This window comes from Numenius arquata, chromosome 7 (genome assembly GCF_964106895.1).
Source record: "Numenius arquata chromosome 7, bNumArq3.hap1.1, whole genome shotgun sequence".
Classification (NCBI taxonomy): domain Eukaryota; kingdom Metazoa; phylum Chordata; class Aves; order Charadriiformes; family Scolopacidae; genus Numenius; species Numenius arquata.
This window is the reverse complement of record NC_133582.1, coordinates 57,794,828-57,820,227: the sequence shown is the minus strand read 5'-3', so window position 1 is coordinate 57,820,227 and position 25,400 is coordinate 57,794,828. Positions and strand designations below refer to the sequence as shown.

The following is a 25,400-nucleotide window of genomic DNA, read 5'->3' as shown; positions in this document are numbered from 1 at the left end:
TCCTGTCACCACTACAACATGAATCTTTACTTAACTCTGTTTCAACATGAAAGTTAGGAAGGAATGTCAACTGAGCAGAGCAGGCAATGTTACGGAAAAACCATTCGTATGTAAAAAGTTTGGGGTTTTTTTTTTTCTTTGAGTATAAGAAAAGCTGTTTGTAACACAGCATTATTTTCAATATCATAGTGTTACTGATCTGCAGGACAGGAGAGGGTAAATTCATCCCTGGAGCATCACTAAGGAGCACTCTGAACTTAACTTTGGGGTTTCTGTTAGACTAGTTGGTAGCAAAGCACACATTACTATTGATTTCCTCATCATAATCAAGATAAGGTTTTTATTCCTGGTATATAAATCTGTATTTCAGACAGCCTGGTGAGGAAATTTAAAAATAAGACCTTAATTACATTCCCCAGTAGAGCTGCTGTGTTAATTCAGGACAACACACCCATGTATTTACACAGATGGCCCTGGTGATCAGATTTGCCATGTGAAATCTCTACAGGGAAGCTGGGGAAAGGCAGAACTCCTAGGATATGTGCTCGTCTGCCAGTTTCACACTTTGAAATCCTCGGCAAACCCTGATTTATACACCGCCAACTGTTTTCCTATCTGATTAGGTAGTTTTCTACTCCAGTAAGCGTGTAAAATGGATGTAGCCAAATTTCCACACTGAGGAGCGAAAAAACAATATTTATAGTTTAGAAGTAAAACAAGCGGGAGGAATCAGGCCTGTTGGGATCATAAAGAGTTTCATAGGGGGCAAATTTCTGATAAATCTGGATTGTAGGAGTGGGAGGTGAAAGCCTAGTTTTAATGGATAGTCTGGTTTAGAGCATATTTATATAATAAACACACAGACTTAAGAAATGTGTTTATAATAAATTATCTTGAAGGCAGGCCGTTGTCACTTTTCATTGTTTTACGCCTCAACCAGGAGGTAAGGTTTGAATCAAATTGGCATTTTACGTGAATATTTCACTTAACTCTTTCAAAAAGTGGATGGAACCTCTTCTTTTTTTTTTTTTTTTTTTTCCTTTAAAGGTCCAATTCAGCCTTGTTGTGGGAAAGACAAGCACGCATAGGAAGCTTCAATCAATTTTTTCACTAAAAATGAGAGAAAGCCTACACGAACTGGTCGTGTTAATTGCAGCATTACAAATAGCAGAGCATGGAGAAAGTTGCTCTTTCAGTCATATATCAAGTTAAGCATTTTAAACAAACTCCAGGAGAAAAATTGCTATACAATTTCAGTATTTTTCATCAGCTTGACAAATACATGCTGGCAATTGAGGGGGAAAAAACCCAGAAAGTAATAAATCAGTACGCCAGTCCTGGAATAAACTAAAATATAGCTAAGTGTGGCTCTTCACTTTCCTCTTTAAATAGATCAAAATAGAGTCAGCATCCTACACTTTGCGTTTTTAACAAATAAGGGTCTTTCAAGTTTTCTGTTGGCTTTGAAACCTTAACTAATATGAATAGATTCTCAATGAGTCCAAGCTATGAGAAAACCTCAGGAGTATTACATGTAACATGTTAAGATAGAAAATTAGATTTTTATTTTTTTTTTTTGACAGCAGTATCCCTAACTTATCTCCACATTAATGTGGTATTCTTTTGTTATTATATTAACTTTACTTGGTAAATTAGTTGCTTAGATTGTTTTGCAGGATGCAGAACGTTCTAAAATGTGTTGCATCTCTAAGGAGCTCACTTCACTTTATCTTGATAATTCTCCAGAGACATAATAGACATGAGCGGCCTAAATAAAACTCTTGAAATACGATTTTTAGTTTTAGGGTTCCTGCAGGCAGATTAGCAATAGCCAGGCCCACTTCTGCTGAAGTAAACATTTCACAGCTGTTTCTTGCAGGAAGATTCTTTGGTGCAAGAACCAGAAACCAACACTGAAACTCATGGACTTTATTAGGATGAAAAGTCAAGTTCCTACTTATATCCTTGTCCCATAATCTTTTCATTTCTGGCCTTACCAGTGACCCAGCTTCAACGGGGAAAGGGAAGGGTTCCTCTGCCTGGATTGCCAGCCATCAAACGCAAATCTCCAACAGAAGCTGATTATTATGGAGCAGCTGCTTTTGAACAAAAAAGATCACAGGTCCTGTGCTGCATGCATGTTGAACTCAAAGCTACTGTGTGCAGAGCACCACTCAGTTCTTCTAAATGACTTACATATTTTTTATGTCCCTCTCTATCCTTCAGTTCAGTTGAAAGTGAAGCTAGATAAGGATAAAATTCTTGACTCACCACATCAAGGCACTTCTGGATAGACTCAGATACTTAAAAGTGCCAAGGAGCACTTAGGTTTAAAATAGGATGCTCATCCTGGGGCTACCAAGGTGTAGTGTCAGCCCTTCTAATCATCACTGAGGTCCTAAGTGCCAGGGAAGGAACTCCAAACCTCATCCCATTACATTTTTACCCAATTAAACCGTGTTCAAGTGCAGCCTACACTTCGCAGGAGAGAAACTGTGTGCTCTCTTGTGACTGTTTTATTTTCCCTCTCTTTTTTTATTCTTCTTATTTAAAAGAAAAATTGGAGTTATATACTTTTTTTATCTATAAAGTCAATACTTTTCTCTCCTTGTAGGGGGACTGAAACATGGATAAGTGGAACGCATTTGCAGTTATTGCTAGTATTTCTGCTTAGTGATAGTGTTGTTAGCTTTGCTATTCTCCACGCTCTGGCAAGTGCAATGACGACAAGACTTTCATCCCATGGCCTAGTTAGAAAATCTAATAAGCCATTTTGGCACACAGGCTGCATTGAAGCAGTGAGATCTCTCTCCTTCTTGGAATCATGTTTTTATTGTCTATATTGTGTGTGTGTATATATATATATATATTTATATATCTCCTATCTGGACCTACAAAGGCACTGTCTGCATTAAAGAAAGTATTTTTATCTCCCTGGTATTTATTGATTTATTTGTTCTCCTTCTCTCCAGAGCAAATGCTTGTGGCAAGTGAACAATGAGTTTCTGAATGATAAAAGCATCAGCTATCAGGAATGGGACCAGAACTTTCTTTTGTAAACCAAAATTTTTCTTTATGCAAATCAGCAATTAGTTCATTCCCCACTGGTTTTAGAATAATTTCTTGGATCTTTGCAACAGTGAGAAAATCTAGCTTCTAGAAGCCGGTAGGCCGTCAGACAACGTGACCTGTTTCTAGGAATTCCACTTAAATCATCTGCATCATCGAGAGTTGTCAGTCACAGTCGTGAACATCATATCAGGAGAATGTCTGTTATAAAGGCTAATGACATTCATCTTTTTGATGACTTTTAACAAATTCTGATGAATTTAAGTTTTCAGATTGATCCACTGTAACCTGACTAGGACAGATGTGTGTGTTTTTAAATTGAAAGGGCATATCAGACGGACCCATGTCTATTTTTGGCTATAGTGGCTGAATTAAAGAAAATAAGCTTGTTCTTTCATTAAATGAACCAATGTATTAGAATGCAGAAAATGAAAGGTTTTGTTGGCATATGCTATTTGAATTCAAAATGAGTTTCCACTATTAAATTCAAGAGAGACTACAATTTCACAATTATACTCAATACAATGGCTTATCACTGATTTTACCCTTTACTGGTGAGCCTCTTTATTTAAAAAAAAAAAACAACCACAAAACACTAAAATCCAGCAACACAAAAATCCCCCAAAACAAAAGCCAAAAAACCCAAACCACATTTCTCATCTCAACTAGGAACTCAGATCAGTCCATCATAGTCTGTTTCCACTGTGATCCGTTCAGTACCACTTGTATACAAATTTGACTGATTGCTCACTGACCTTATAGGAACTACTCACAGTACATTAAATTCAGCATAAATATACGCCTTTATAAACAAGACCTTAAGATTTCTTTACTTACCAGCAGAGGAACTCCATTTTTCATTTGCAAACTTCTGAAGATTTTTAGCTCGTTACCAAGAATCTTTCTCCAACTCCACAAAACAACCACAAAACCAAAACCATCTTCTAACCACTGCAAACACTCAAAAGCATTACAGTCAACTAAGTTTTGTCAAAATGCTTTTAAAATTCAAAATTTCTTGATGAAATTTACCTTTCGGTTTCAAGAAATGGATTACCAAATTGCTTCTAAACTACTGAAAGTACTTTAAATAAACCTTGTTGTCCTTGTTTACTCCTGCATTCCTTTCTTGTTTATTTAAATGGGACTACAGCACACAACATGGAAAAGGTAGGTCCAAGAAATGGAAAAATGAAATTTGCAAAGAAATAGAGGACCAATCTCAATTGTTAGGGTCTGGGAATTAATAACTGAATATTAATTCAGGTAGTTTTAATTAATTCCAGAAATTGTGGATGGCCCATCCCTGGAGGGGTTCAAGGCCAGGCTGGATGGGGCTTTGAGCAAACTGGTCTAATGGGACGTGTCCCTGCTCATGGCAGGGGGTTTGGAACTCGATGATCTTTAAGGTCCCTTCCAACTCTAACCATTCTATGATTTTTCTATTGTCTCATGCTGTCACTTATTTATCACACTGTCCTAAAGAAATTATGATTCTTTTAACCCCATCCAATAGACCTTTGTCTCAAATAGTTTCTGCTTAAAAAGACACATACGTCCTCTAGAGCTTCAAGAATAGCTTTTGCTATTGATATGGTAATCACAGGTATACTGCTACTTAAAAGAAACACATACATTTTAATGTATTTTTCTTAATTTATTTAGTTCTTTAACCTGCTTCTTTAATTTCCTTATTGACCCTATGCTCGTATTTGGAGAAAAAAAAGAAACAAAACAAAACATAGAAGATTTTTTCTGAACCTGGCCATCTTCCTAGGTAAGAGCTGATGGATATAACGGCTTAAGAACTGGGCCACAACAGCTCACCTGTACTCAGGGAGCCCTGATGGGCTGTGCGTAGCGGGCTGTGCGTGGCTTCCTGCCAGCACAAGAATTCCTTTTCATGAAAGCATGAAGCCTCCACAATCTCTATCTCTTTCAATGTATTTTCATTAAAAAAAATTGAGCAGAAGTAAAAGCTAAAGAAAGTTATCGACAAAAACTTAGATCAGTACACACTGCATGTAAGTGCAAAATATTTTTTGATGAATATACTTTTACAGCAAGATTCAGTTTTACTGAATTGGTGTTTCCTAACAAACTCATTTTGGCCTATAACTGTATCAGTTTCACTTCTCTTTTTCCAGCCTGCATGAGGTGTCGCCAAATTTTTTCCCATTCCTCTCTGTTTTCATCCATGTTACTCCTGGTTAATAGTAGCAACTCACCTTTTTGTGCTCCCAGAGTTTGATGAAGTAGAAAGACTTAAACAGGAGAAAAAAGAACGCCTTAAGAAACCTGAGTTCCATAAGTATGGTAAAGGGCAGATTACAGTCTTTCCTTAAATTAGAAAATTAAACAGAAACTAATGCATGTCAAAGATCAAACAGGCAAGGAATAATCTGCTGCTGCAATTACTACCAACAGGGATTGATTCAGTTGATACTTTCCAAATACAATTTGACATCTCATAAAAATTACAGCTAAACCAACAGAAACTAATTTCTGTTTTTTCACAGGTGTCTATCAGGTTATAAACACACCTAACTTATTGGTTGTAATAAATGCATAACGGAAGGATATAGTTTAATATGAGCCATAGACCTTCCGAATCACCTGTGAAAATAAACTGAAATGGAGTATTTCTGTCTGTCAGTAACAGTCCTGAAACATTTTGTGGCTTTTGAAAAATTAGATTTTTAGTGCTCTTTGACCAAAGGGTTGTTTCTCTTTTTTTTTCACTCCCCTTATGATCTAGATGAGAATGGTCTAGTCAGAGAAACATTTCTCCCAGGCCATTTAAGAGCAGATCTACTGACTGAGTTATTCTATTGACCTAAATAGTATTGGACAGGACCCAAAATTGTTTTCTCTTGATTTATTTAGCTCCTATCTTTATGCACCATTACAGAAAAGTGTTTTCTTCAGGTTTTGGGTTGAATTATTTTTTTTTCATTTTTCATTTAAATAAACTATTATGATTTTAGTTCTATACCTTGGTGCTACTCAGAGATTTTTAAAAGACCTTTGGAAATTTTTTTATATCATTTCGGATTGCCATGTACACAGGGCAACAATGCAGAGAAGCAGTGAAAAAAAAAAGTGGACTTAAGATGGCAAAAATTCTTGTAATGGGAGAATACAGTTAAATGCAAACGCATAACTGAAGTGACAAAATTGTGCTTTCACTCTAGCACACCAAACCTTTATTTATTAATTACATAAATGTCTTTCCTGTATCAATAGCCCATTCTGATTTTAGTAATAATAAAAGATATCTAGCACCAAAATAACGCTATAGTACAATCTTTATATGAGTTACAGTGTTTAAAATACTGTACTATTTTTATATAAAAGGCTAAGTATGCAGGAAATAAAGAAGTCTAACTGAAGTTTTATGATTTGGTATACTGTCTTCACAGGAACGTACGAGCCACTTGTGTTAAAATACAATAGACAATGTCTGATCTGCTGGTAGGAAAACTGAACAAAACTGACATAACAAATATTGAAGAAGGTCAAAGTTATAACATAGGAAACTTCTCTTAGCATTGTTTGAAACAACACTGGACACATTCAAAATTAAAGGATAGAAAAATATCAGGGATCATACTTTGGTTATAAACTTTTGCTCTAGGCTGAAACATAGCATATAAAGTTACAGCACAGCATGATCATTGTCTTGTAATCACTGAATTCAATTTAAATTACTCCCAAAACAAAACATCTTCCCTCAGAAACTTTCATATACTTTTGTTCTTTCTTATTACTTAAATATAACTTTTTTTTTTCCTTTTATAAAACAGTAAATTGTGCATATCCTTTATTATGCTTTTCAGTGCTATGAAAAAAAGTTTACCTATCAAAAAAAAAAAAGAGACTTTTTCCCTGTATCTTAGGAGATTTTCTTTTTCTGAAGGAGAAAGATGTGTAATCAAAAGTCGTGAAGTTACAATTTTCAAACATACTTGACTAGTCAATATGGGGCCAAATCTTCTCTAAGGAAAGATCGATGCTGATTAAAAGCAATAGAAATCTGAAGAAAAACTTAACATTTCTCATCAAATGTTCCTGCATTTTAGAAGCAAACTATTACATCTTACACTAGCAGAATAGAAATCATGAAGCTTATCTCCACTAGACCCCTAATGACATGTACTGCCACCCTGTAACAGCACCCACCATGGTCTCCCAGAGGACACCAAAGCTGCTGGGGGATGATGAATCTCAGCTCTCAGAGCAAGGGCTGGCAGCAGTCACGGTGACAGGATGTGTTTTCTACATAACTACCGGCCCACAGGCCCAAGCAAACCTCATACGTTGGGAAACTGCTGGAAACTGAGACCTGCAGAAAGGATTTTCATTTTACTATAATCTCTGCAAGATAATTAGAACCATTAAAATTCAGGAAAAGAATTGTTACAAAAAAAATTAGAGTTGCTACAGTTTTAAACAGTTAAATTGTAATAGTTGTTGCAAAAAACCCCAATGTAATGGTGAAGCATCATATTAATTTCACCAAAAATATTGGCTAATATAAATCTGCGTGACTGCAATAGCTGCTACTGTTTCCCTTCCTTTACTTCTCTTTCCTGTTATACCCTTGCCCTTGAGAGTAGGAAATCTGCTAATACATGGTGTAACCCTATTTCTATTTTGACATCAATTTTGACCTTAAACTATGACTTCAATATATTTCAACTGATTTCAGCTGTGCTACAAAATCAGCTATACCAACATCAAGAATAACTTCCCTTTCAAACAAAGATCTACGATTGGATCAACTGGATCAGTACAAAACACCCATCGTTTTTCTACTGGCACAACACTTTAACAGTAAGGAGCACTTATCTTTTCACTGAGACTGAAATTCATTCTTGTTTAGACTAGTGTCTAAACTTGGCACATTGCACATAGAGTATGGAAATTCCTTTCGAGCCCTATGAAGGATTTAGTGCTTTAGAGGGATGTAGGTGATTCATAAGCCTCTGAAATTCACTTCAGAAACTTCAGACGCACACTGTGGCACAAGTGCCGATACTCATTGAGTTACTGCAATGCAGCAGAATGTTAGATGCCTCTCAGCCAAGGAAGAAATGGCTTCAGACAGCAGAGAAGACGTAGATGAGGCTTATTATATTTTTCTTAGTGGCAAAACACAGTATAACCACTTTGGGGAACCTAAGGCACGGTCAAAGAAACTTTGCTACCATGTGATTCAGAATGTTCATTTAGTGTAATTTCAAAGCGTTCAAATTTGTTCAAAACATTTTGACAAGCTTAATTGTGTATTGCTTGAGTTTATGCCAGTTCTGGTGACGTATGTGACATTTTATTGTAAGACTTTCTTATTCACGTGGTGTTGCAGAGCATCAGATGTATATTAATGATTTTAGAAAAGTGCCCAACAAGAAGTTTGCTATTGGGTCACTGTAAGTAGCTTTATTCCCTTTTAAATTATTATTCTTTCTTTTTTTGGTTGGTTGGGTTTTTTTCTGTTTGTTTTGTTTTTTTTTTTCTTCGAAAACACACAGAAAAGAGAAAATATAAACTGTAAATTATTTTAACACGGAATCATGGAATTGTTGGAGTTGGAAGGGACCTTCTAGAGATCATCTAGTCCAACTCCCCTGCCAAAGCAGGATTGCCTAGAGCACATTACTCAGGATCACAGAATCACCTAAAATAGCTGATAAAGAAAGTAAAATTGCCTTCCAAAAGAATTGTCCTATAGATTGCATAATGAAACTACAGGGGGGAAAAAGGAGTCTGTATAGTCAGAATAATCAAAGGACTAAGTGCTGTAGAGATAATTAGCCCACAGCCCATGATGGGCTACTGAGAAATATGCTACTGACATATAACATGGGATACCTTTAAACACCTCTACTGCAGTGCAAGAGGGAAGGCAAAAGGCCATTCAACTACCTGAGAAGTGTGGGAAACTACTTACTCATTACAGTGGGTTGTTAACTGTATACGTACATAAACTAGATACGGCATATGCACTCACAAAACACAAATACATAGGTGCAGTCATAAACAAATAGCCATCAGATAATCAAAGGCCATTTTCATTTGACAATTACTTTCACTAAGAAGGAAACAGTATCTGACTTCAGTTGCAACTCTAAATGATCTTTAAGAAGCACTGGGGTTTGCATATTTTTCCCCAAAATATTTATCTTAGAAACGAAATCAGTTTCAGTATCTGCCAGAAATGTTTAATAAGCTGCAAGATAGGAAAATATAGTATTAAAATAGCAAAAAGTTTTGGTTCCTTACAGTTACTACTTTTTTTTTTTTTTTAATCTAATTGGGACCAACTGGCCTCATTGCTTCTTATAAACTTAGCAATATATATTCAGAAAAAGGAATAAAAATGAACAGATGTTTCTCCTTAAAGAAGTCAGACAAAGATTTTTCTTACACAATAAATCAGCTGCTAGTGGATTTCCAGGACACTGCTCCAGGCTAACTGTTTAGGTATGGCTTAAAAACCTGGTTTACCTCTGTGTGTATCCAAAACTGGTAAAGTAGATTAAACTGCAGATGAACAGCAAACACTGAAGGGGGAATGAAAAGAGCCATGGGCAAGTTGAAAATCTGAAAAATGAGAAAGAAAAAACACATTGAATACATAATTCTAAACTTGTGATGATATAATGAAGTACCATCTCAGGAGCTCAAAGCACTGCAGGAGATAATTGCTTCTTCTAATACCTCCGAAATGTAGACATTACATAGAATAGATACTGATTAGTATGTTACTACCAGATGTGCTGTAGCAAATGAGACATAAATTGATGCAAAAGTGATTTCCCCAAAGTCGTACTGAGTAAGCAGAAAGATCAAGAAAAGAACTCAGAAATCCTGAGTTTAGATGTTTATTCTGTGTACTATATGGAACAGACAGCAGCATATCCATGACATGAAGGGTTCACTTATAGGGGAGGATTATCACAGAGCGAGCAAGGTGTGAATTTATAACACTATTGCTTTTCCATCTGAACTCCCTACGTGAGCATCACAAGGGCAAGGCAGCTTACTTGGCTTTCAAAATTAATTATAAATTCTCACCCTAACTTCCTCATGTCATCTCCCTTGAAGCTCTGGTATGTTGCTGAGTTCTAAAGATGTGCTAGCATGAGAACAGTTTCAGAAAACTGCTTACTTAGGAAAGATATTGGTATCTTACATACAGAGTAAAGTCTCAGGAATTCCACAATTATTGCTTAACTGGCTGAGCAATAGAACAAGGCTTCCAAGACCATCACACGTTAAAAGTCAGTCTGCTTTCTTCAGAAAAAGGCTTATCTTTTTTTTTTTTTTTTCTTCTACCTGACATTGTGTTATATCAGCTGCATTCAGAAGTTAATCCTTCCCTAAAATACAGAGATTTTTTTTTCTAAACCAAACAGTAGCTGAGGTATCTTCAAAACTTTAAGTCTCTTTAGCAATCATGGAAAACCTGGGTAGCAGATAAGAGCTCCCTGTGAAACACAGAGCAAAATTTGCAAAATCCTTTCGTCCTTCTCACAAAAATCAAATCTTTGAGCATCGGGGAAAGCAATCTGATGGCCACGACAGGCCTCCTGAGCCAGGAATTCCTTCAGCGTAGGTCCGCACATGGCGTTTAATGCTGATATTCCCTCAATTTTTGTCAAAAGGCCTGCCCAATCGGTAAGACGTCACACCAGGGCTGTGACACTGCCATCCCCACACTACTACTGCTGTTCTTAAGAAAGTCACCACAGCTGTATCTCACTGTCGCAAGCCAACGGAGGACTAAGGCCCTACTTGGACTCACAAAAAGTCGCAGCAACTCTTACCTATGGTGGGCGCTAGTAAATGCCATTGGGGGGAAGTGGCATTTAGGCATGAAGTTCTGGAGTAGTCATGGGCGTGAGCCCTCTTTAAAAATTAAAAATGCAGACCAAACTGTCTTGTGCAAAAGACTACTAAAAAGAAGAGTCACTTTCAAACCTACAATTCTTCAGGCTCTGAAACAGAAACATAGTGTAAGCTTCTCATACTTTAAAAGAAATGCCCTGAACACTGGCGTGGGGAAAATCTCTTTTCTGAGTTCCTTTTTCCTCCTTCCTCTAACCCGGACCCCCTTAGTATTTAATTATTAAAAGGGAGCAAGCTATAAAAAAAAAAAAAAAGGAGAGGCATTTGTCCCACAACAGCCAGAAGGCTGGCATAGTTTTTCTCAAAGATTATTTTACAAGGAAGCCAGCGAAGAAGTAGAACACAGGGCCACATCAGTAGTAAAGCTACTGCAGTTTTCTCTTATTATTGATTATACCTGTCTAGTGGTATGATAAGGGCAGCAATTTTTTTAAAAGAAATGGAGAGGAAGTTGATTAAAAAAAAAAAACAAACCACCAAAAAAAAAAAAAAACCCCAGATGGTTTTTGGATTATTCATGGAAGTGGTTGCAGGATTGAAAGCAGGGTTAAAAATGATATGCTTTTTCGCTAAAAAGTATCAGAGGCAATTTGGTGGTATTTACAGATGACTCAGAGGGGAAGGAAAGATCATCTTCATATTTATTTTCTAACCTACTTCTCACAATGAGTACTAGGATTTCCCTGCTAAGATGAGGGAAATTTTATATAAATTTACAGGTAAATTTGAGATTGACAAAGGAGAATGCCTTCCTAACTACCTCACATTTCCTTGCAATGTAAGCTTTATTTTGCACAGAAAGGATTTCAAAGATCATTTACAAAAGTAGAACCCATTGGGAGGAATGAAAACCTCTCCCATACAAAAGATTTGGTTTCTCCTATTTGTGGTTCCACTGGAAAAATAAGATCAATGTCAGAAAAAAAAATAAAAATAATTAAATAGTTTTTCACTGGAAATGCCAATTCACCAAATCAAAACATTTCATGGGAATGTACCAGCTTTCATTAATCTGTAGAGGAAAAGCTTTCCTGGCTCCAAGATGGAATTTCTGGTCAAAAATGCAGAAAAAAAAACCCCATTTATCACACTCACAGATCTTTTTCCCCTTGTGGATTCAGCAGCAGAGATTGAGAGCGAGCCCCAGTAACCAATAACCTGATGGGAAAGGCACTCAGCAAAGGGGGTTGGAGGGGGATTCCTACCTGGGGCAGCCGCACCGCGGCTGTGTGCCCTCACACTTATGGCATTTGCCCCTTTTGACGGGGACACGTCTGTGGCACAGTCCCCGATGTGGGCACGCTCTACCATACACACCTCACGTGGAAGTAAAAACTTACTACAGAAAGGGAAAAAAAAAATCTGAAGCTCCTGAGGGGTAGCAGGAGGGCTGAGTTTCCTATGCTAAGCCCCTCCGTTTCCACGCCAGGGCTCTGGGGCCACCGGCCGATGTGGCCACAGAGGGGCTGTGGGGCAGCTGCCGACGGCCAGTTCACGGGGGCTACATTTCTGTGAGGATTCTGCAGGAGTTAAAGGTAAGGATATAAAAAAAAACCCAAACCATTCCTTACAGACCCCAGACCTGGCAGACTCCTCATTAGATAAGAAGTGATCTTTGTGACTCTGTGCTGAAAAGAGTGGAGTTACAGATTCCCTTTCCAGATTTATATATAGCTGTTTCCACTTCTCTTAAACTATAATTCAATCCTTTATCTAAATGTATAGTCTGAAGCCATCAAATTATTATGGATCAAATATTTGCAATTAAATCTAACCCTTGGAGGAAAGTTGAGAACTGATACTCAAAGAATTAAATCACAGCTCTTTAGGGTGTATATGCAGCTCTCTCCTTTCACAATTACACTTTAACTAACTGTTTCATCAGAAGCAAAAATTTACAGAGCGTTAGCTTGCTGATTTCTTCTTAAAAATGAATATACATATTTTTCCCACATCTTCTTCCCACAATATGGGCTTCAGAACCATCTCTGTCTCAACAGTAGGTCTGCTTCCCTATGGCCCTTCCACTGGAGTAACAGAAACTGTGTGTGCAAACGACATGAAGCAATACACATTTGCTTCCAAGTGCAGGAGTATGTCTCAAACCACTGATTGTGCTTCAAGCATGTTTTTCTCTTCTATTTCACATCTTTTCAATCAGCTCGAGCACAACCCACACAGATTAATATGCTGATTTATTTATCTTATAACATTTAACTTAAAACACATACAAGCTGGCAGCAGAACAGTCCCACAATCCCGTATCATCCACCACAACTTTCCCACAGCCTCCACAAGAACTGGATGTCAAGCTGCATTCGACAGCACACATTCAGCAACATCAGATCGCTCTCAGAGATTAACTAAAGGCTTCACAGAGTTTCAGCTTCAAGGCAGATGCATCCACGGGATGCTGGACAAGTCTGGCAGTCCAAAAACATAGCAGCACTATAAGAATTAACGAGAATTGTGTTCATACACAGTAAGGCTTTGGAGAAAGAAAACCGGCACACCTCTCAAAAGTTCTAGGGGGAGGTAAACCAATATTTACATTAGTCAAATGTCTTGGCTGATACAAAAATATTTGGTGGAAAAAGCGCTGCACACAAAAGTATTATGGATTCCTAGGTTCGCTTCCCTTTGGTCAAAGCAGCTGAATTTTAAATGTACATATATTATTTGCCAAGTGATAGCAGTGTGGTCCTAAGGATGGCCTTCAGAATCTAAGGCGGCCAGACATCTTTGCCTTCCGGAATATTTTATGCTCTCTGAGGTATCATCCTCAAAACCACGCAGGGAGACAAAGTGCTGATGTACACACCCATACGTACACACAGGCTTTTTGTCTTTTTTGAATTATTGTTTTTGTTAAGCATTTGCACATATGGTCCCAATGGGTAAATGTGCAAAGGTTAAATCTTTAACACGGCAGTATTTACATAGGAAGCAGAGTTGTGACAGAGATGCATCACTTCTGCTATTGTTCATTGTGGCCATTTAAATTTGAGACACTCCTAATAACATCAGATGGCTATTTTCTGAATTAAAAAAGCAACAAGAATTTTCAGAGAAGATTTTAAAAAACAACATGAATAGTATCCGTTTCACAATTTCCAGGAGAAAGAGTAATTTTTTTGGAACCTAGCACTCATTTAATGTCACAGGCTTGAAACAGTTATGAACAGGCTACGTCCATGATCAGTTATGCGAGCATGAATCCAGAATAACTTTACTGAAGTTAATGGAGTTACACTGGATTTGTATTTGTGAGCACACACTCTCGCCTTTGAGTCATTTGCTCCTCGGTTGGACGACTGTAGGTATCCTCCACCACCAGTATTATACCTCAGTGGAAAGAGCATTTAATGTGTCATATACACAAAAATACATTGAATATTGCTTTTGAACTCTAATTTTGAAAGTTCAAATTTTGGAGTTATTATTCTTTTCTAAAAAACAAATAAAGAAAGAAACCACAACCCGAGTTAAAAAAATAGAGTTAAAAGAGAACATGAGACTGCAAGTGAGGAAATCAGCAGTTATCTTGGGCCCAAAACTAACCACTGAATAGTATATTTATGGATGTATTTGGAAATATAGATTTTTAAATCTGTAAATGAGTACTCCTCAATTTATATTGCATGTGTACACAGCTCACCATTTAAAATACATTATATCTGAAATAACACTATGTAAAAGTAGTGGCATAGTGCCCTTACTGGACTACTGACACATGACATGAATGAGCAGAGACAAATAAATACATCTGCAGGTCCAAAGCAATCTTTAGTAATGATTTCTCTCCCTGCTCCTTTCAGCTATACAGACATATTCTAAAGTAGTTACGTTATACTCTGATCTTTTCCTGTACTTATGCATAAGTGAATAACCAAATGAAAAAATTGTCCCATTTTACTCAAAAAGTTATGAAAATATAAATGCAGAGTTATTATTAGCATTCCTAAACTTCACTACTGTATCCCTTTTCAAGTTTGCTGTAAAACATTAATTAATTTATTTTTAAAGCTTATGATTCTCAGATACTTCAGTTTCAGCTTCTGTGCTTTCTGTGGCAAACATCTTAAATAATTTATATGTTTTTCTTGGAAGGGAAATAAACACTATGTTTTCACTTTTATTGAAACTTGTTGATATTAATTTGTTTGTCAAATCTTGTGCAACTTACCCAGGAGGTGTATTTCTGCAGTACAGATTGTCTCAAGGCTGTGAATAAGTTGTAATCTTCAGAACTATGATGTACTTGGTGCGCTGCCCACAGTATATTAACCTCTGCAAAACACATAATTTCTAATGAGGTATATACTAGAGAACAAAGCAACATTTGTTTCCCAAGGCCTTTTTTCTTAAACTCAGAGCAACTAATCCCCCAACTTACACTTTGCTGTTTCACCATAGTATAGCAGGTAATAAAACCTAATGCTCAGAGCCACGTACGGGTAGGCTGGGTTAAATGTCAGTAAGTGGACACAAGTCATGGTAGCTTTCATACTGAGAAAGGCAAGGCTGTGGCAGGAACCAAAATCATTGCTGGAAGAGCAGAAGGATGTGAGAGATGAGAGTTAAACAGCCAGAAAGCCCGAGCTGAGTCCCGATAACGTGAGCTCTGTCATGGGGTTCAGAGGGACAAGGACTGAGGATGCTTTCACGCCTGCGTTGGTTTACTGAAGTTATATTTCAAGACTAAAAGGGGACAAAAAATATTCCAAAAATCTTACACTCCAAATTTAAACAACTTAAACGGTGTCTGGTGTTGTGCTTACAGTTTTCTGAAACACATAAATCTTCAAGCCCACTTGTACCACAGACCACAAAGCACAGCCATCGCCTGCTCACTAGCGACAAATGGAAAAACAAATGGTCTCTTGCTGGGAACTCTGGACCCAGCCAAAGGAGAGCAGTGGCTCTATTGTGTTACAGTTAAAAAAATGTTGCTGGAATAAGGGCAAAACCGGTGTCAGCGATGTCCTCTGAAGGCACGACACCTCTAATGCACTGCAGTGAAGAAGATTATTTCAAAATCCTGGTTGTATTTCAGGGCATTTTCTCATTAAGTGCAGATCTGGGTGGCCCTTCTGCAGTGTATATTGATAGCTGGACAGTCCTAAGGGGGAGGTTAAGATAGAAACGTTCATGGTCATCGGATGTATAGCTGCAAGGATGACCTTAATTACAGCAAAATGAGAAAGTGGGTGGATAATGCAGCCCAAATAATGCCTACTTAGCATAAACCTAAGTGCAAGGTCACATGTATTTCAAGGGATGTAGTGTACACAAAGCCTCAGCTGATTACAGAAATTAAAAGTTCGCTGGCTGTAGGCCAGCTGCACGCTCCCATTGCCACTGACTTGTCTCACCGGAGCAATTAGAGAAGTGCCTTTGGCAGATACTAGAATTGCATTCACAAAATGAACTTATAATGTGTATTTAAAGTTCTGAAATTATCTGGTGCCAAGCTTACATCAAATAGTTTATATCTGGTGATTAACATGCACTTGCAACAAAGTAATGCCAAAAAATGCTCTTAATAAGCTTCAAGGTGTCTTTAAATGTCCCCCACCATTTTAGGGGACTAGATAGTCTTGTAACAGGAGGCAACGGTCTTGTATGCTAGAAACTAAGAATTTTAAAACTAATGAATTTGACAGTTTGGTAATTTACATGACAACATCATTTTTTAATGTCCTCTAAGTTCTTGAAAATCCTTACAATTGCTGAAATAAAACTGTAATTTCAACTAACATAAAACTCTTAACACAACCTGAGAATTCTCCCTTCTTGAAATGCATATGTTCCTGAAGGATCAAATGTTCCCTATACCAAGAATTAGTGATATCTCTCTCAAAAAAAAAAAACCAACCCAATAACATCTTAATGCATCTCTGCCTAATGAGCTCACTAGGAGATGAATTATTCAGGTGAGCTTCAGTACTCAATAATAATTTGTATTTGAAATGTTTCCCAAGACCTCGACAGAAGCCAAATGAGTGAACAAAGCATCTGAAAAGGTGGAGGTTAAAGACCTGTCTCCTTAGTTGTTTTAAAAGCATTTACTTCCTATCACAAACTGTGTGTAACACAAGCCTCCACTCAATGAAGTACAGCTGTACAAACAGGGTACAGTAACTGGATCTTGCTTCTTTCCCTCAGTCATTTTTCAGCATTGTGAAAAGTTCAAGGAAGGGAATCTATGATGATTTTTACAGTCTACTTTCATTGTAGTTGAGGTCAAATGGTTTTCAAAATGAATTACTAAAAAGGCATTTTATTAGCATTCATTTTTCAGTTAAACTGCCTCTTACACTAACAAGAATATGGAATAAGGTAACTGAATATTGGTAAAATGTTAATCTTTCAGATGTGTGAGTCAGCTTAAATGATCTATCATTCAAAAATACACCACAGGAATATTAGGGACATAAACAAACAATTCTGCCACAAGTAATTTAACTGCTAAAGCTATTTCTGACTTCTTCTGTTACAGCTAAGTAAATTAAAGCCTGCTCCTTAATCCTATTCTTGCTGACATCAATGGCACAGACTATGTTAAATTTCTTGGCAAAATATGCAGTGTTGATGATCGGAAATAATTTTTGTCTTCAAAATTTTTCTGAAGAGACTGATCATCAATAAACTTTTTATTCAAAGCAAAAGAATAACATCATGAATAAGTGTGAAATAGATCTCCCCAAACCTCAGCCTGTAACCATTAGTACATTAAAAAAATATTACAATCATAACGCCTAAAAGACATCTCACAAATGCAAGAAACAGACCAAGCACCCTTCAAGGAATAGAGCTGACTGCTCACCAACTTCCCGCGACAGAAACCAAAATGTGTCTATAGAAGAGTTGCGGTTTTGCTTTTTCATTCATAATGATGATAACTTGAAGCAAAATGAGAAAAGTTATTGGAATGAGAACAAAATTATAAAAGATGGTCTCACATGCACTCTCTCATATGTATTATTACATAATGACCAAAAAAGAGATGAAGACTGAGATGTGGCCAATTCCAACACAGGTTTCCTTTTTTTTTTTTTTTTTAAAAAAAAAAAAAAATCTATGTAGAAAACAGGAAGTATTACTGCATTTTTTAGATCTCACCAGTCAAATTGTTCCATGAAGCCACAGGAAAAAAAGTAGGTGATGAAATTGGAGAAGCCACCCAGACAACACTCTAACGGAATTTTTGATGTTTCTTAAGTCAAATATGGTTGGTAAATACAACTTAAAAAATACATAACCACAATACACATATGCACAAACACACTACTTTGCATTCAGAAGAGTGAACATCATAGAATCATAGGATAATTCAGGCTGGAGAGAACTGCAGGAGGTCTCTATTCCAGCCTCCTGCTCACAGCTGGACCCGGTTTATGTACCGGAGTACTCTGCCCAGCTGGGTCTTGGAAACCTTCTGCATCTTCTGCTATTATGAAGAACTATCTCTAACAGCAGATAAAGGTGGCATTTCTTTTTCATGTACTTGTGAGGAAAGTTATACAAATTATAACCTATCACAGCAAGGCCCTCCATTCCTGGTGTGGCTTTCCCCAGGTTCCTGTTAATGGGTGGAGACCTGATGAGCTATTTGCACCTGGGGAAGAACAGAACAACTATGTCTTGCTATTGGACTTAGTTATCATTTTATATGTTATCATTACCATTGAACAAAATCAGAGAGTATTCTCTTCCATCACTCAATGTAAACTGTAGAAGAATCAGCATGTAATCCCAAAAGAGAATAAATAATGTCATGTAGATAGGCGAGGAAGGAAAGAAAATTGGTGCTAGGCAGGAATTGCTGGACAGTTTCATTTGGCCCTCAGTTTTCACTCAAGCTCTTTAAGTCTCCATGAAGTTATCTCAGAGTCAAACCTGCAGTTGCCAAAATCAGCAGGCTCCAAGCAGCTAAGATATTTGTATCCTAATACTAACGAAAAATGAAGATTTCTTTTTTTAGCGTTAGTCCAATATGTGAATCCTACTGACAGAAGAAAGAAAATGAGAGGCTGAGGGAAGTGGACTGGAGAAGAGGAGGCTCTGGGGAGGGGAACTTAATAGTAGCCTTGTAGCACCAATGAAGCACCGGTTATCAAGAAGCTGGAGCCAGGCTTTGGCCTGGCTTATTTTATCTTTATTTTCTTATTTATATCTCATTTTCTGGGTTTTCCAAAAGGAAGAAAGATTAATGATGTTATCCTTCTTTCCCGCTTCTTCCCTCCCTCCACCTCCTAATTAATACATAAAATGTAATGTTTCACACATGGTCGCAACCATATTGGTATGGCAACCAATGATTCTACTTATCCTTTTTTTTTTTTTTTATTTCAAATTCATTTTTTTTGGCACTAATCAAATATCTTTGTATGATATCTAAAGTCAGATCCAATGCCTGGGCCATATTTACCTACCTCTGAAGTATTTCTTTTGCGGTAGTAGAAACCGTCACCATGCACATAAGATTTCTCTTTAAGAATATATATAATGCAGAGAATTCAAAATGTTGTTGTTCATTTCTGTTGCTTTAAGTGATTTCCACAGCCCAATACATTTTGATTAACAACAGGAGAAAATATGTATGCCAAAAAAACCTGTAGTAATTTCAAGGAGTGATATCAGTGAAAACAACCATTTTACACAATCCACAAAATCAGTGAAATGGTACAGATTCGATGACTGTTCATTTATTTAATGAATAAAAAAGATTAGATAGACCTTTCCATTAAAAGGGAGTAATTTTTTTGCACACAGCTTTATAAGACCTGGATCTAAAGGAAAGTGGAAGAAAAATACAGATTATTTAGAAATATGTCCATATGATGATTCACGTCAAGTTTCCATTCTCTTTCAGTCAATGCTGACTGTAGCCAGGAGAATAGGTGAAAGTTTCCTCTCAGCATCTACTTAAACAAAACTTTCAGTTTGACTATGCTTGCCACCTCTTACAAGATTAGATACCTCTGGCATTCAGTGAGGAACTGAACTACAGTTTACCTAGCTAGAAACTTAGAAGACAGCAAAATTACATTTACATAGTATTTAAATATTTCTCCACTAAACTATTAGTTTTTCTTATTCACAAAACAACTGTTTGATTACTTACTACCTTCCTGCCTTGTTCTAACTGATCTGTTCTGTTGATGCTTCCAAAATGTTTGAATAAATCTCCTCTCATGCAGGGCTTTTTCAGGGAGTCTCATTCCCTGCTGGATTCTACACTTGCATTGCGTGAATAACCACGGGGACAGAGCACCACTTAAGTTTTGTTACTGGGAGGGACGAATACTGGATTTTTTTTTTTTTTTAATAAAAGTTGCTAAAAAAAAATAATTGTATTTTGGGACCCAGAGCGAATGCCTTTATTGAAATTGGAAAGTCACCCTAGAATCCATTCCATCTTGTCTTAAACCAGAAATCTGTCTGCACAGATTAGTTATTGTCTCACAACAGACGTAGATATGAGCCGTACGTGAATCTCCTGTTTAGTCTGTCGTGGTGTGGTCCCTCTTCTTACTCTTCTGATCCAGCTTTGCTTTATGTTTTTTGTTTTAGTGTTATTGAATAAGAGTTGCAAGATAGGTTAGTGGCCAAAAGTCTCCGCTTCCTTCTTATTAGAAATATAATTCTTATAGGAACAAATTCTTTCCTCAGTTACATTAGCGTAAGCATAGAGCTGTGCGGGTTTAATGAGAACAGGACTAGATCCAAGGAATTTATCTGGAAGACTGTATTATATACCACACACAAAGAAACGTGTATACAGGGAAATGTACTATTTATTTATTTATTTATTTATTTTTAATAAGACACATTTTTCTTACATTGTGGCCTTGGCTACAGTGAGTATTAGCAGTTTGTATTCTCAGGATGATCATACAAGTGAATCAAAAGACTAGCTGTAAGGAGATCCGAGTTCAAGCGGTAAATTAGACTTGATTCACTATAGAGTTTCAAACAATTTTCTTAACTTTCTTCTTTTGCACATTTTTATTGAGCAGCACCTATCTTTGCATGTACCTGACACAGACCAGTTCTCAGCATTTAGAAAGTAGGAGTTCCACTGCTCCTTAGAATAATAGGAAAAACAGACTACGTTAGCCTTTGCTCCTAGAGTTTGTCAGAAGTGGAACAACTCTGAAGCTCTTCTTCAGCCTCAGCACTATCTAGTCCTCTTTGGTCATTTTGCAATGAAATATATCACGGTGTCCAGGTAATTCCAGGACGGGCAATCATACAGCATGTCACACAGCCAGCGTCAAACTGAAAATACTGCTACCATGAGACACTCTAACCTACATATTTGCAATCCAGCAGCTTAATTAGTAAATGTCACTAGGCATTCAGCATCTGATCCTTCCGTGATGCGAGATGTGCTTTTTCTGTGCTTTGTTCAGTATTATCTCTGTTTTTCAGCCTCCTTCTTAAATTACTGTATGCGGTCAGCAAACTATTTAGTGAGTGGGCTAACTTATAATCAAGTAATACATGGTATATGCTCCCATGCCTTACAGGCCAAAAATAAGAGCAACCTTCTACAAAACCTGCCTCCAGAATCTGTCCACAAGCCAAAACCTCCTGCTTGATCTGCTGCCATACCAGTTGAAAACACAAAACTGCTCCCACACAAAAAAATCCACAATAAGATCTGCAAAACCTAAGATGCAGAATGGTCTAGGGAAACGTGGGAGGAATCAAGACACTCCAAAGTATTACATATGCTACCCAGAAAAAACAATGGGCCAGATCATATCCCCTCTTAGCAAGAATCCGGGGGACTGTGAATTATACTCAGATACACTTCTGAATCTGTAAAATATTTAAGAAGTCATGTGGTTAGGAAAGCAGAGCTTTCCAGTCAAAAAAAAAACAAAAAACAAAGGTCCTCTCAACCCAAACATGCCTTATGTTACTTCTTGTCATCCTCATAAGCACAGGATACCAATGGAAAGGTTAGAAAAAGCCAGTGTTCCCCAAGACTCGGTCTCTTCTAGCAGGAGCAGTTCCCTCAGAATCCAAGCTGCAGGGAGCAAGCTTCACACAATGTAGTTATATCAACGTAAACAAGAGTAAGAGTCTCAGTTAATTAAATTAGGACAGTCCTAACCCACAGCCTGTGATCTTTTCGTACAGTTGGCGGGAATTGAAAAGTCTCTTTCCACACATGCCATGGAAAACCACAAAGGAATAAAATTTATTAGGTAAGGATTCAGAAATTAATTCACAGTGACTCAATCTCTGCCTTCACTCATAGTTTTAATAGAAAATGAATGTGCATTCCTTCGTGGGGAAAGATATTGAGAAGATAAACGATCCAAAGCAATATTAGCATGCAAATGTTGGATCTGGACACTTCCATAAATAAGACAAATAAGAAAAATTCAAAAGACATAGAAACACACACAGAAGGAATGAAGTTTTAGTAATGTGTATATATGTAACCTCTGAAAACAGTGGAATATTGGCCAAGTCTTTCAGTACACAGCAGGTCTCACAAATTCTGCTATACCAACTTGCCCAACCAACCTGCACCTTCCTGAAGCCAGTTGTTCCAGTTCTCTAGTTGCTTGGAGCAGCTCTGCAGCTGGTTAAAGTTGTGTTTGCCTGAGCTCCGGGTGATCTCTGTAGCCAAGATGTGAGTCTCTGGGTCATGAGGAACCGTGGCGGCGGCAGCTTTTACACTGTCACCTGTCTCTTTCGTGGGTGTTTAAGGCTTGATTCGGGTACCCTGTTTTCCAGTTGTTCTGGCTTTCATCACAGATTCCTTAAGTGTAAGAATCTGAAAACAGGTCTGATTTGTACCGAAAAATAAACAGGCACCGTGGCAGTTTCAAGGATAACTAAATCATAGCATAAAATCCTGTTTGTGAACCCAGCCCTGAGCCCTGTCAAGTATTTCCCACTAATATTGGGCTCAAGTTTTTCAACTATCTTTTCTTTAGTGAGGGTTCCTACTGGTTATAGCAAGGTTTATCCACCTTACACCCTCACAGACTCTTGATTGAGTGACACACTATACGTTAACTTCTGCAGCTCCTTGATGTAGCGATTTTTTGCAGCACTTAGCTCTTTCTGCACCTTTTTTACTACAAAGAGGAGCATATGGCTCATTAATTGCACAACTATAAATCATCCTGTTGGTGAAATAAGATTTATATATTGAAATAAAAACCTGCAACAAATTTCTGTGTAAAGAAGATCTTCAGCAGCTGGTGCAAAGTGACTTCTACAGAACTGTGCCGCTTTACACAAGCTGCAGACTTGACTCAAGCTTCCCCAAATATGGCCGATTACAGAATTGGCAATCTTTAGTTCTGAGCATTTGCCAACCTGTATAATATAACTTGGTGTTACCGAATACTGTTGTCAAACTCCAGTATAAATGTGTGAAACACATTAACTGTGACCAAATTAGCACTCTACTCCTTAGCTAGATGATAAAGAGAACTGAGACTAAATTAAATGAATGCTTTTTTTAAAAAATATTACTTCAGAAAACCTGCATTTTTATTTTTTTAACTCCATTCTTTTCTTTTTTTCCCTTCCCCAAAATCATCTCAACCACTGACATGTAGCTCATGCAATTTGAGAACATATTCATCTTTGAGGATCTTAGAAGGAAACTGCTGGAATGAAATGGGGGAAAAAAAAAAAAAAAGAGAAGATAATTCTCCTTTTGTTTTTTTTTTTGGTGGGGAAGTGGGGGTGAGAGCTCTTATTCTCCTGTATTCTGGGCTGTCTCTACAGAAGATTGATGTCTGGTGTCACCGTTAGGAAGTGCAAACTGTTCAGCTTCATTGCAATCTATGTCCTCATCCTCTTGCTCTGCAGGATACCACATATTTTGGCAGGCAATATTCAGATGGGAAGCACTTTAATGGCAAGAATGGATGCCAGTGAAACCTTTTCCCACAATGTTCAAAACTCTGAATGTGCATACATTAAAGCAACATAAAGCTGCAGGATATTAGGAAGAAAACAATAACTGATACTAACTCAGCCACATTAAACTTACTTTTTACTCCTCAGAACAATACATTCAAAGAACACTAAGGAAATACACACACACACCCCCCCCCACACACACACCCCCACACCCCACCAAACAAAAAAGAACAACAACAACAAAAAAAAGACGAACTGGAATGAATTAAAGACCTCCAACTCAAAGGCATAAACATAATTATTCAAAGGAAATATCCATCGCCCACATAACTTTCACCTTGTAGGCTGAATTCCTGCATTCATTTATTTGGTTATTCATTTTTCCAAGGCAGATACAGTAAAAATTAATACTGATAAGTCAATGGACTTATTCTGCGGTAAAAGAGGAATTAGCTCTACACAGTCTTCTCTTGCAGACTGTTTTAGAAGATTTATTAAGCCAAATTCCTGAATGATAGACGTGTGGAAATACAGACTAGATTTGCAAAGGAATCTATTGAAACTTACTGAGATATCAGGAAAGCCTGCGGGACATCAAGACACATCAACCCTCTTAAATAAACTTGTAAAATATTCTAGAAAAAAACCATTTACATCCCATTTCCATCCTACTCCTACACAGATTTGCAAACCATAGAAAAAGCATAGACACTAATGCACATGAGTTTTGTGCTCTCTGTGGACCTGATCCAGAACTTACTGAATTCCGTTGAAAAATATCCACTAATTTGAAACAAGTTAATTATATATTATACAACTCAAAAGGAAGGCAAGTTAACCCTTTGCTGTCAAGTTCAGGTATTTAGGGAGATTATCCACTCATTGATTTATACAGTTGTTTTACAAGTGTCAAATAATTTCTCTGAGAGATAAAAAGAAGCAATATATTAACAGGTACCGTGTGCTTATTTAACAGTGATAGATCCGTTGCTTTTGGTAGTCATACTGCTTATTCACAGTATTCACGGCGCATGCGACACATACAAAAAGAAACCTGCACTTCCACAGATTTCATTTGGACCAGTGTCGTCAGTTGGTACATTACACTCCCATTCCTAAAAGCACATTGTTCACCATAGATCCTCTGCATCCATCGAGTAGCTACCTATCACTGCATCTGTCATACAACAGATCAGCTCTGGACACTGTTAAGCGTGCTGAAACTTTAATAGCCTTTTCCATTCATCACTCTAACAAGAAGGACACGGAAGCCATGTAGACAGACAGATTAGATAAAAAGACCAAAACACAGGCAACTGTCAAAGCCCACAGCCTCAATTTAAAGGTGAAAAAGAAAGGGGGCATATAAGCTTGCCTCCATATCCCACCAAGCTGGGCTCCGTCTGGTTGAGCCCACCCCTACGCGTGTCAGCTAGAACGCTGTAGAGGATGCCTCTAGCACCCAACTGCTATCTTCAAGGTTTTCTCTTCCCACCACTCCCTGCCCT

The 25,400-nt window shown here is 37.5% G+C and overlaps 1 protein-coding gene across 2 annotated transcripts in view; it reads right to left on the bottom strand.

The window, feature by feature from the left end:
- The window catches only part of AGMO (alkylglycerol monooxygenase), a 192,515-nt gene that overhangs the window by 97,199 nt on the left and 69,916 nt on the right, over positions 1–25,400 (bottom strand). For both annotated transcript variants that reach the window (XM_074150588.1, XM_074150587.1), the window contains 2 exons: positions 15,170–15,273; positions 9,580–9,675 (listed from right to left, as the gene is read on the bottom strand). In XM_074150588.1, the coding sequence (XP_074006689.1) occupies positions 9,580–9,675; positions 15,170–15,273 (200 nt within the window). The remainder of the gene's footprint in view (positions 1–9,579; positions 9,676–15,169; positions 15,274–25,400) is intronic.